This window comes from Gavialis gangeticus, unplaced genomic scaffold (genome assembly GCF_001723915.1).
Source record: "Gavialis gangeticus isolate Ggan-Ray unplaced genomic scaffold, GavGan_comp1, whole genome shotgun sequence".
Lineage (NCBI taxonomy): Eukaryota > Metazoa > Chordata > Crocodylia > Gavialidae > Gavialis > Gavialis gangeticus.
Genome location: NW_017729024.1, coordinates 104,494,508 through 104,506,898, shown reverse-complemented (window position 1 = coordinate 104,506,898; position 12,391 = coordinate 104,494,508). Strand labels below are relative to the sequence as shown.

General features: G+C 39.7%; 1 protein-coding gene across 2 annotated transcripts in view; it reads left to right on the top strand.

Annotated features, from left to right (window-relative positions):
* Positions 1 to 12,391, top strand: part of PIP5K1B (phosphatidylinositol-4-phosphate 5-kinase type 1 beta) — a 151,524-nt gene that overhangs the window by 20,025 nt on the left and 119,108 nt on the right. For both annotated transcript variants that reach the window (XM_019517490.1, XM_019517489.1), the window contains one exon: positions 5,152 to 5,282. In XM_019517490.1, coding sequence (XP_019373035.1) covers positions 5,152 to 5,282 — 131 coding nt within the window. The remainder of the gene's footprint in view (positions 1 to 5,151; positions 5,283 to 12,391) is intronic.

Here is a 12,391-nt window from a genome sequence, read left to right as displayed (position 1 = left end):
CCCCCCCCCAAAAAAAAGGATAGGTATTTAGAATTAATTTTATTACAGTAGTAGCACATTGCCCAAGAAGGATTAAGGGGGGGCAGGGATGGAGCGGGGATGGAGTGCAACCACCCACTGTCTCACGGCGCTGCCATCTCCCATGAGCCGGGGGGGGCAGGTAGGGAGGAAAGAGAAGCTTGCCCCTCCACCCTCCTCTGCCTCCCCACTGTTCTGTCCCTGCTGTTGTGGTGGTGCTCTGCCACCTCTGAGGACCGGGGGTGGGGGGCGAGGTCAGCAGTGCTGGCCTAGCCCCCCTGCTCTGTTCCCTCCATCCCCACCATCGTGACGCTCTGCACTCTGATTGGTTGTTTCACTAACCAGTCAGAGTGCTTCAAGAGCATTATGGACAGACAGACAGATGGACTACGCCCTTTATTATATAAGAATAATGTGAGGCACAATAAGCTTCCAAATTGCTTTTAAATTGTAAATATATCAATAAACATTATGTTCAACTGATACCTATATATGTAGTGGTGTTTCATTTTAATTGTGGAAAAACATGGATTTTCGTGTTTTTGATCAGAGAACATGGGGTTTTTAAACGGAGATAACCAGGATCTATGCTTATAAGTCACGCTTCCCAGGCCTCTGATCATTTTTGTTCTCTGTTAGATTCTTTCCAATCCCTCCACATCTTTCTTGAAGTGTGGGGACCCAAACTGAACAGCATATTCCAGGTCAGGCATTGCCAGTACTGAAAAGAGTGGAAGAATCACTTTCTTTGATTTGCAAGTGACATAAAATTATTTAGTAACTTCTATCTGCAGTAGTGGTAGGTAGCGCGTGCATGTGATAAAGGCATAGCCAGGCACCTCTGTGCCCAGGGCAACTGTGTGACATCCAGAGCAATATTGGCTTTTTGTCCTCCCCTCCCACCTTCCCACAAAGGTGTCTGGTGCTGCTGCCCCCATTACGCCACCTTCACTTACTGTACTTGTGATAAATTCTATAGTTCTAGACTGGAATAGAAAGCCTACATCTGTGGTTGATGAGTAGCATTACAATACTAGTTGTTGATTCATGGGATCATGTGCTGACTTTGCCTGCTTTGAAAGGATTTAAGATCTTGTTTGTAGTACCATTGAGAAACTATTTGCACATCAGCTAGTTTCAGTTTTTCAGCTTGATACAGTAGAGGAGACCAGTCCTATTTACTACGTGCTGAAATAGTAATACATAGGGGGAAACACTTTCCCTGTCGATAAAGTACCCATAAGTCCAAAGCTGTATCTTTTATGATAGTTTCTTCTATTCTGTAGTCTTTCATCAGGATGACTTGCTGTCGTCTTAGTATTCAAGTAACATTTTTCCTCTGCAGTCTTTAGTGAGGACATGCTTATAATGAGGATGTATATTTTATAAAAAGATATATTTAGTGTATATGTCATGATTTATAATTATTTGTGCCAGAAAGAGAGAGAATCCCATGTCCCAGAGCAAAGATAAAATGGCATTGTTTACATGGGGGGGGAAGAATGGAGGAGGTTTGGTTTTCAATGTGAACATGTAGAACAACAGGACTGACTTCAGATTCCAAAGCTGTTGATTCCTGTCAAAAGGGGAAGTAGCCCAGGTCTGGTGGGTCACAGTTTGCAATAAAAAGAACTGGCTTGAGAAAAACACTGATGACCTCAGTGTAGCACTCTCCAATATTGTTGTTTTAAAATTTGCTGATTTAACAACCAGACACACATTGATATGGCTAAAAGCCTTAGTTGGGCACAGTCTCGGGCTTAAGGCATAGGCATATTGCCAGGGGGGAGATGGTCTGAAGTCGCTCCATGAGGAATTTTACTTCATAGACAGGATTTTGGCTAGAACTCTGTGTGAAGCAAGTCTGTGCACCCAAGGGGCAACACCCCTCGGAGAATGCAGCTTTTCCCTCGCCCCACATCGGACTGATGCCATCCAGTGGGCCAGTGGTGTGGATAGAAGAAGATCTATCCATGCCCCCGCACACTTTGGGACACTGGACTCTCCAAGGGGAGCAGTGTGGGACCAGTTTCTTAGCTTCCCAGGATGCAGGAACTTCTTTCATGTCTTCCTTTCTAATGTCCCCGCTGGGGGCTGTAAAAAGATGCATTAGTTTAACTGTGGCATGGCATTAATATAACCCTTTTGTCAGTGTAGCAAACTTCCTATTCAGTAACCACCTTTCACTGTAATTAACATGAAAAATGCACACATTTCTGAGAATGTTATATTTTAACATTTGGTGTAGAAAAGCCACAAAACCACTTAGAAGCTTCTAACTGTAATATTTTTCTTGGAGATGGGAAAATATGTATATTATTCTATAGTACTTTGTGCTAAAATATGACATATTTTTCTTGCTTATTGTTTTTTCAACAAAAAACAATCCCCACTCCCCTCACTGTTCAAAATACCCTTCCAGTTTCCATTATCAGATCGTGATTGTTTTTTGAAAGCACATGATTCATTTATCAAGCATCAAATATTAGGACCTTGTATGCAGTCCCACACAGGATAAGAAGTCAATTAGTTTGTGAACTTTATATTATGAAACAGTACATAATCAGTGTTGATCCTACTGATTGTTCTCACTTTGCCATTTAATGATGCCCTAAAAATGTGTTGATACAAGTTTATCAGATCCATGAGTTCCTGTACCATTATGGTTGATGGATGGGTAAAGGGACACTTTCTGAATCTTCACAAGGCTAAAATGAAGAAAAATCAATTTCAATCTCTCAAAGAGAAATCTTGGCGTAGGAAGCTGCTGAGCTGTATTGCTGTCTCTAGAGTAGTAGGGTCTTTAAGGAGAAATTCAAAAATAAAACAGACTTGTTAAAAACCAGATCATGTTTTGTGGAGTTACCTTGAGATACTGTAAAAAGAATAAAAATGCAGTTGGGAAAAATGCAAGGGGGGAGTGGAATTTTCTTGTTCCCATTTAGGGCCTTTGAGCTCCAGGAAATATATTTTTGCAATAACAGCATAGGGACCCACTCCTCTTGGTTCACCTTTAGGCTTGGAGAAAAACTGTTAAATGGTCTGCTTATCATCTTTGTCTATGCCTCCCCTAAAATTCAGTTCATAAGACCAGAAACATACATATTTTTAAACTGGAATAAATGGTTTCTGTGAGAGAGATTCCATGTAAAAATGCACGTAAATCTTTAATCTTGGCTGGTTATAGTGTCTGATTTTATTTCTAGATACTACAAATTACTTTTAAAAGGTCAGAAAATGCACTAGATGCTCTCCCAGTATTATTTCTCAGTTTAAGTGATTGCTACGATTGCTAAAGTGATGTTGTTTGATTGAAAGTGGAGAACAGTTCCACTTTACAGTCATGAATGGGAGTAAAGGTCATCTAGGAGACAACCTTTCTATTAAGGTGTGATCATGCCATGAAAAGGCTAAAGAACTTCTTCCTGAGGCTATACATGTTCTTGGTAACTTGTTCCCTTTAGAAACTACTCCTGTTCCCAAAGTACAACCCAGTTGGCTTGGTCAATGTTTTTTTAGGCTTCCTGTCACTTTTCTGCCTGACTTACCTAAAATCTGCTCTTGTTTATCAGCTGCAGCTTCATGTTATCTGTCACCTTTTCAGCCTCTGCCTTTCTGTGCCCATTTACTATGTGTGTGGTCAGTTGTGTACCAAAAATCTGCCTGACTGGATGAATACCAAATTAATCAAAGTTACATAATTAGTGCCTATGCAGGTCATTAATCATTCATGAATAGAAGCCTTTCAAGGAAAGAGAAGCAGGAATCTTCTTAACGCATGAGCCAAATCTTTTTAAAAAAATCAAAGTAGCACTTCAAGAAGGGTTGTGTTTCTTGTTCCCACCAAATCGCTTGTTATAAGCTATTGTGTATGTGCAAAATCTGCCTGGCATGTAGTCGTAATTATCTGAGGTACAGGTCACTACATCATTTCTCCTTGAAAAATATGGTAATCAGTCACTACAGTGTCTGCAGTTGTGCTAGATCTTAGTTCACTTCTCATGTCTTTTTTTGTAACTCCAGCTATTTCAGTGAAAATGTGCTGGTTCAGATGCTTTCCCAAATCTGCAGTAATATTTTACTCAAATGTAAAATGCTGTCTTTTGCTGTCACAATCTCCCTGTTTGCTGGAACTTGTGAATTATGCACTTAGCTGGTCTGTTTAACCTAGGGCTCTCTTTACTGTTATCCTTTTCTCGCATGTCCCACTGGTTGTTTGATGTACTTCCTTGCTCCACCTTTTCTTAACAAACTTTTCTAATCTGGGATTCTTGCTAGAGACTCAGTTCTACCACCCCAACTCTACAGATAAGACTAGCTGTAGAGTGACAAACTATTTACTGTAAGGAAGGGTGGTTGTTCATGTACAGCACCTCGTACACTATGGTTTAATCAAAATTGGGTACTTGGCAGCAACAAAAAAAATGCTTAGTAGTAAACTTACGACAAATAAAACAGGTTTTTTTACTTTGGAATTTAAACCTAGCACAGTGGTGGTGTTCATTCCGATTTTTTTTTTTTTTTTTTGTAGCAATTATGAAATATGTACTGAAGAAATGGAAGTGAACACTGTTGGTGATCAGTGGGATTAAACTGATTGTGTTTTCTATTCTTAATTCCTCACTCATGTTATAAAAGGAATATATTTATATTAGTAATCTATACTTAAAAGATCAGCTGTCATCTTTTAAGTAGAATAATTTATACTTAAAAGATCAGCTGTGTAACTTTGCACATGCATGTAATCCCTTAGAATTTATAAGAGCTTTCCCTAGAAGTTTACAGATGATATTTCCAAGCTGTTGGAGGGATTGGGTTACCAAGTACAATTAGAAATCAATAGAAACTTAGTGTCTAAGTCCCTTGGTCAGTTTTGTAATCTCAACCAATATCAGTTATGAATTATGCTAAATTTTCTGAGACTTCATATACACCACAGGATTCCTTTACATCGTGAGAAACAGCTTCAGTTACAAGTTAATTTCTCTTCTACTTCCCAACCCAAGAAAGTAAGGTTGGATGGAAATCACCCTTTATAAAACAATTTAAATGCTATGCACAAATTGTATTAATGATAAAGAGCAAGAATCCAGTTATAGCAAACTGACATTGAAGTGTTTATTTTCTTTGCAGACTGCATCCTCAGCTATTAAAGGAGCAATTCAGCTGGGAATAGGATACACAGTAGGTAACCTCACATCTAAACCAGACAGAGATGTACTTATGCAAGACTTCTATGTAGTGGAAAGTGTGTTTCTACCCAGGTAAGAGCAATCTTATATAATTAAAGAGTTTTATGCTTTTATTTGCTAGATAATTTTTCTTTTCAAAATAATCCTTATACTAAAACATGATCATAATAGGCTCGATGCAGCAGAACCACAATGGTTGCCTGAAGAGAGGATATTTATAACTAGGGGTCTACTTAGCACGCAGAGACAAAGCAATTTTTGTGGCTTGGTCGTGGCACGAAGAATGGATTTCACATGCGTTTCCTGGTGGCCCTACCACTCACCGCTGCTTGGTAGAGAGGCTTATACTGTATAATATAATAGAAAATTCCTTGTGTACCGCCTTAAAAGATAGCGCTGAAACATTTTTACTTCACTGACTGGTGCCTTCACTTAGTATGCATCACTAGCAGACAGTAATGCTCAGTCATGTGCTCTGTTGCTGAAGTGATTGTCACGTTGTCTTTGTATTGCAGTAAGCATTGTGACTTCCTAAAACAGAGTATTATATGAATTAAATGCTGGGGATTTTTAGGTTAATTTCATGGGAAATCATGGCCAATGCCATATTTCCTAGCGATTGTGGGCAATGCCATTTTTCATAGTTTCTGCAAAAAACACAAAACTGTGAATTAAGTAGACCCTTATTTATAAAAAATAGTGATAAGATTATGAGTCTATTTGAACTAGAAGTTTAGAGTTTGTAATTATCTGAAAATGAGAACCAAAGACTACACATACCTTTTGTATTAACTAAGGCCGCAGCTGAAACTAATTGCTGTATGTAATCAGCTCTGCAGGTGGTCTCCACATGTTTAAGACATTATACTGAAATTCAGCATCTAGTTCAGACCCTCTACCCCAGCACCTCCTGTAACCTTTGATAAGTCAGGTACTGGCCCACAAAAGTATTTAAGGTTCTAACTCCAAGTAATAACCGTGCGAGGTAGGTGCCTAGTGATTTAGTATCCTAAATACCGTTGTGAATTTTAATATCTTTATGCCTTGTTTTCCATCTTTAATAGGAAGATGATAGTAATACTTGCATCTTGCCACAATATCGGGAAGAATAATAATATATGAGAACATCAGGCTATATAGTGATGGGAGCAATGTAGAAACTTATTAACTTACCTGTAGGTTTATAGACAGAATCTATTTATACATTGAAACTGTAAATCAACCTTTCTTCCACTGGGGACAGCTTTCGGTATTTGAACACAGACAGATGCATATATTCTTACAGCCCTGTTTAAGGGACAGTGTTGCAGAAACACATTCATCTTAATGAAGGAAATCAAAGGTAGCTCAGATGCCAGTGATATAAAAACTTGGTATATAATGCCCTATAATGTTTTCCAAGCAGTTATATAAAATGTGCATGTATATATGCATACACTTTATATGTAAATATGTATATAATTAAGCACTTGTACACATTCATAGATTCATAGATTGTAGAGTTGGAAGGGACCACAAAGGATCATCGTGTCCAACCCACTGCCCCAGGCAGGAAAGAGCACTGAGGCCATACGACCCCAGCCAGGTGTCTAGCTTCCTCTTGAAGACCTCCAAGTTAGGTGAAACTACCACCTCCCTTGGCAGCCCATTCCAGATTCTGGCCACATCTACTGTGAAAAATTTTTTCCTAATGTCTAACCTGAATCTACTCTCCACTAGTTTGTACCCATTATTCCTAGTTACTCCTAGGGGTGCCCTGGTAAATAGTGGATCTCCAATTCTCTGTTGTCCTCCCTTGATAAACTTATAGGCGGTTACAAGGTCACCCCTCAGCTGTCTCTTGTGAAGGCTGAAGAGATCCAGATCCCTCAACCTCCCCATATAGGGTCTTGCACGGAGGCCACTAATCATTCGAGTGGCCCTCCTCTGGACCCTCTCCAGATTCTCTGCATCCCTCTTGAAGTGCAGTGCCTAAAACTGGACTCAGTACTCCAACTGCAACCTGACCAATACCACATAGAGAGAGAGCATCACCTCCTTCGATCTGTTGGTTCTGCTGAACTATATTACATACTTGTGTGTGTGTGTGTGTGTACCTTTTTCATATATATATGAAAAAGATGAGAACAGTATAGGTTGAGATTTTTAAAAACAGGATTCTAAATTTAGTTTCGTAAATTGACAGGGAAGACTTTTTCTGATTCTTTGAAGTGCTGCATACTTAATACCTTCTATTGTTTCAGTGGGAGCAGCTTGGATATTCAACACTTACAGAATTCAGGCCTGCTTACCTAGTTGAGTACATACTGAAGTTCAGAGTTTGGCCCACATAGAATATGTATGTAACCCCACAAGATCTTTCTGAAGATCTACACTCCTAGAAATTATTTAAATGCCATAACAATAAAATAATGTCTAGGATAACAGACATAACAACTTCCTTTTTGAAACAAAGGAAGTTGCTTTAAGAGTTGATTTTATTTGATGTAACTCCATATTGGAAGAAAGAGCCCTGGGAATAAATTAATCTGTGATTTTTTTTCTTTAGGGAAAGACAATAGGTTAAACTACTGCCTGGGAAAAAAATCCAGACCTTACACAAGATACTGTAGTTCTTGCAGTGAAACAAGTTAATTCTGTTGCTATCTACCATAAGTTTTGTATCTACTTTTTCTGTGTCCTGTATTTTGGATTAGGGCATATACCAAACACAAATGTTTTTTCATGTGTCAGCAAGAAATTAATTTTTTAGACCACAAGAAACTACTTATCATGCCTGTGTTCTTAAGTATAATAAAATTTCCCTGTTCTAAAAAACAAAATACAGTAATAGCTAGCCTTGAATGAGAGTGTTGCGAGGACAGAGACAGGCATGAAGATTTCTATTGATTATGTTGTCTTTCTGTAAAAACCTCTGAATTCTCAATAGCAAATGAAACTTACCCCAACCTTCCTACCCAAAAAACAAAACAAAAGAAAAATACAAAAAAACCCTACTCCAGAGACATTTTTTTAAGCTAAAATTGTAAGTGGAAGAATCCAGTCTCCAAGCCCTCTCTCTCTTTCATCCTATATATAAAGTCTCAAATCAGGACGTAGTGTTTTGAAAGTTGTAATATGTTTCATTTTAGCCGATAGGAAACCAGCTTACATACATGCTAACAAGTAACATTTTTCCTATGTTTCTCTGAGGGTAGGGAGAGGACAGGTTTCTTTTCTTTTAGACTGGGAATGCAGCCAGGAGGAACATCTTATGTGTACTGACACAGTTTATTGTTAAAAGCTGTAGTAGCATCGTCCTGCCAGTCATCCAGAAATATAGGACAAGGCAATATATACTATATATAATAAAGGAAAGCTATAGCCAGGGGCAACAAGTAATTTGACTTGACCTCTAATACAGCTAGCCAGTAAACAAAAGCACGTTATACAGTGAGTCATCTTGACTGAAACAAAGGCTCTTTCTGGAAAGAGTACTTGTTGATAACATTCTCCCTCTATTAGAATCAGAAGTAGCTTATTCATCTCAGTCTGTTAAGAACAACCACTGAGTGTGCAATGTCTGTGCATTTAGTGCGTCTAGTAGATGGAAAGTCTGGTTCTGTCTTGGTGCAACTTGCGTATTTATCAATCTTCCTAAAACGGAACTAATGAGTATGAATGGCATGAGTGTGATAAATTCCAAATCCCTGAATAATGATAAAGGACACGCATTTCTATCACAGTCTTGAATGGTGAGCCTCCCCCTCACTCATGAAGGTGTAATGTAGGTTTATTTCTGAGGCATGACAATATGTAGACTGTCAACTTCAGCTGGGATAAAAATGGTAGTTAGAGTTTTGCTCAAGGCAGAAGGAACATGGACTGAAATAGAGCATACAAAAATCGAGGAACAGTCAACATTGCAGAGAAATATTAAGCAGAGGTCTGTTTAACAGATATTTAAATTACTCTACTAATGAAGCCGAGACAACAGAAATTACATGAGAAAATATGTGGGCTTATAATGGAAAAAATCTGCTTAACATATAAACCAGCCATATTCTGTTCTAGTTTCGGGCTCCACGGTTATTTAGCTGCATCCCTAGGTAGAGTGGTAAAGTGGGTATTCATAACCATATGTTCTTATATACAACATGCCCCCAATGAAACATGCACCTTGTTTTTTTGCAAGGCAGAATGTAGAAAGCAAGATTTTTTGAGGCATAGATAACTGGCTGTAACACAGCACTGCCTTTTCAGCTTGCTGAGCCAGATGCAAGCAGCAGCCATTTTGGCAGCTGCATGGCATGCAGTGTCTCCAGGAGTGCTGCTTTTCCAGCACAGAAAACAGCTTTCTCATTTAATACATACAACACAGTTTTGGGGGCCTGATTTTCAGGGGAGGAGTGCATGTCATATGTGAGAAAATGATTGATATATACATATCATACATATTCAGTTCACAACAGCCATTTTTTTTATCTTCACTGCCTGTCCTGATCCATCTTCAAGTCCTGATATACTTACTGTCCTCTTCTTTGCACCCAGACCTGACAGAAGCAATAGGAACAAAGAAGTGGGATGTCACTTGTTTCATCCATGTGTATCCTAGGTGCTATATCCTGATAGCAGTAGGCATTGTTATAATGGTGATGCTAGAATGAGCCCAGCCTACTTCAAATGCACTTAAAACAAATCAGATGTCATACTGGTTACAGTATCATGTAAGAACAAAACAGGAAACATAGCTCACAATTATGTATACGATTAATCCTCGGAGTTTTTTAAGACTAGGGTAGACAAAACCTTGGCTGGGATGGTATAGTTAGGAGTGGTCTTGCTCTGAGTAGGGGGCTGAACTAGATAACCAGCTGAGGTCCCTTCCAACCCTAATTTTCTGTGATTTTATGATACTCAATATCAGAAAAGAAAAAATCTTAGCATAGTTCTTCACCTGTCAAGTAAACTTTTGTACCATCTGTATGCTGGTTTAGTAACCATAGCAAAACACATTAGCATAGGATACCAACGGTCAGAGACTCATGATCCAAAAAGGAGGGGCAAAAAGGGTAAAATGATTAGGTTAGAGTTAGGTGAAGCATAATGAACCAAATTCTGCTAGGTTACACTGCTGTGGATAAGGAATAATGCCACAGATTGCAATGCAATTATTTAATAGTTATGCTGATGAAACTAATGTGCATCTGATTCAGTGCCACTGTGAGTTACATGTTTGTTCCAGACAGTCGGTTTCAATGAGTAGTCATGTCTTTCCACAATGAATAGTTATAAATTGCTTAAAGCAGTGGGTTTTTACCTTTTTCATCTGTGGGCCGCTTTGGTAATTTTGAATGGAAGTGCAGGTCCCTTTGAATTATAAGTGTGGGAATTTGCATACTTTTGATTGATCATAGTCCTCTTTTGTGGACCCTTTAGACATAGTCTGCAGACCCCCAGGGGCCTGCAAATGACAAGTTGAAAACCACTGGCTTAAAACATCGTTTTTTGTTGGCAACAACATCTCTGAAGGGATGGAAAGCTACTTAAATTGCCTCTACTCATTAGTGAAACTTCCATTTTTATCTTTAGGATGCTGCAAGACAGCCAGAGCTCTTGTTCGTGCTGGGCTACCCAAACCAAAGTTTACAACGTGCTTTTTTTTTTTGGGACAAACTGTGATGTATCAAGGGGGTCCAGTGCAATAATTGATTCAGAACCAAAGTCTGTGTTAGCTGAAATGGTAGTGGACTTCTTTTATAGAAATGCATGTTAGTTTTGCCCTGTGCTTAAGGCAACTGGCCTGGCACATGATGCCAGATCATTATTTGAATCGTATGGAACTAACCTTGGAGCCAGTACAAATAGTCCCTTCCCATACTTTACAAATGCCCCTGTACAAATCCAAAGCTTCTCTTCTCACTGCTGGAACCACTGGAGTTATTCCAGAAACAGTAATGGTCATGGCTGAGCTGTCAGGTGGAAGAGGTCCTCTGTAGCCTAACTGGTTTCTCTCATTATTCCAACATGTAGGAACTTTTCTCTTTATCTCAGGATATTGAGGGGACAGTATAATGCATGCTCAGTGCTATTAGTATTCTTGGACCCAGTTCTATGTCATGAGTTAACTTTTAGAAGTACTGTTTTTATGACTCAGAGCTACTCTCTAGCCTGCAGGCTTAGCTGCAGTACTAGTACTACCTAGTAGTATTATTGATTTCTTTGCTCTGTAGCAGTGGTCTCCAACCTTTTTATGGTGAAGATCACTTTTTGTAAGTAAAGGGCACCCCAGGTACTGTCTGCCCCACCTGAACCCCCCAACCCCCACCTGCCACTCCCTGCCCCACAGCAGATTGTGGGGCCAATAGTCATTTTTGTAGGCTGACAGTGGCAGCCTCCAATGCTTCTAGCCCAGGGGACCCAGTAGCCCCTCCTCTTACCACTGATTGGCTGCAAGGGCTGTCTGTCCTATGATCCTACCCCTTACCACTAGTAGGTGGAGAGGGGTAGGGCCTCATGACAAATGGCCCTTGCATGATGAACAGGGCCACATGATAGACAGCTCTTGCTGTGCTAGCAGCCCACCTCCTGGCAGGCTGTGTGGCTGGGCCACAGCAGCCACAAGGGCTGCTGGCTTCCTACACAGAGCCAGCATTTTAGTTTTGGTAAGGTTTTTATTTTTTTTCAGGGAGCCTGCCAAAACTACAGAGCCTGTGCTTTTTTGTGGAACCTGCCCTAAGTCACAGTTTCTGCAAAAATCACAAAATCGCTACTTTGGTAGGTCCCTAGTTGTGATGAAGTCTCAATCTCTTTAATACCAGAATTAAATGCATCTTAGCCTAGATAAAGATTTTACTTGCTCAGGATCACAGATAAATTCAAACCTAATGATAGAACTCTTTGCCTATCCAGAGCTCTAAGGCTAGGTACAGACAGTCAAAAAGTCTGAGGCTGAATCAATTCAGTCTTTGCAGGTTAGTCTAAGATGCACAGATTAAACTGAAACAGAAGTGAGCAGCCATTTCCCTTTGATCCAGGAAATGCAGCCACATGCCTGCAGTGGCTCAGGCCAGAAGCTAGGGGGGTGCTAGAGCACAGATCTCTGGCTGTGTGTTTGCTTCCTCTTCCTGATGCCCTTGAGGTCTCTGGAATTTGCAGTCCAGAATTACAATAGCAGCACTCTACAGGGTTGCTCATCACTT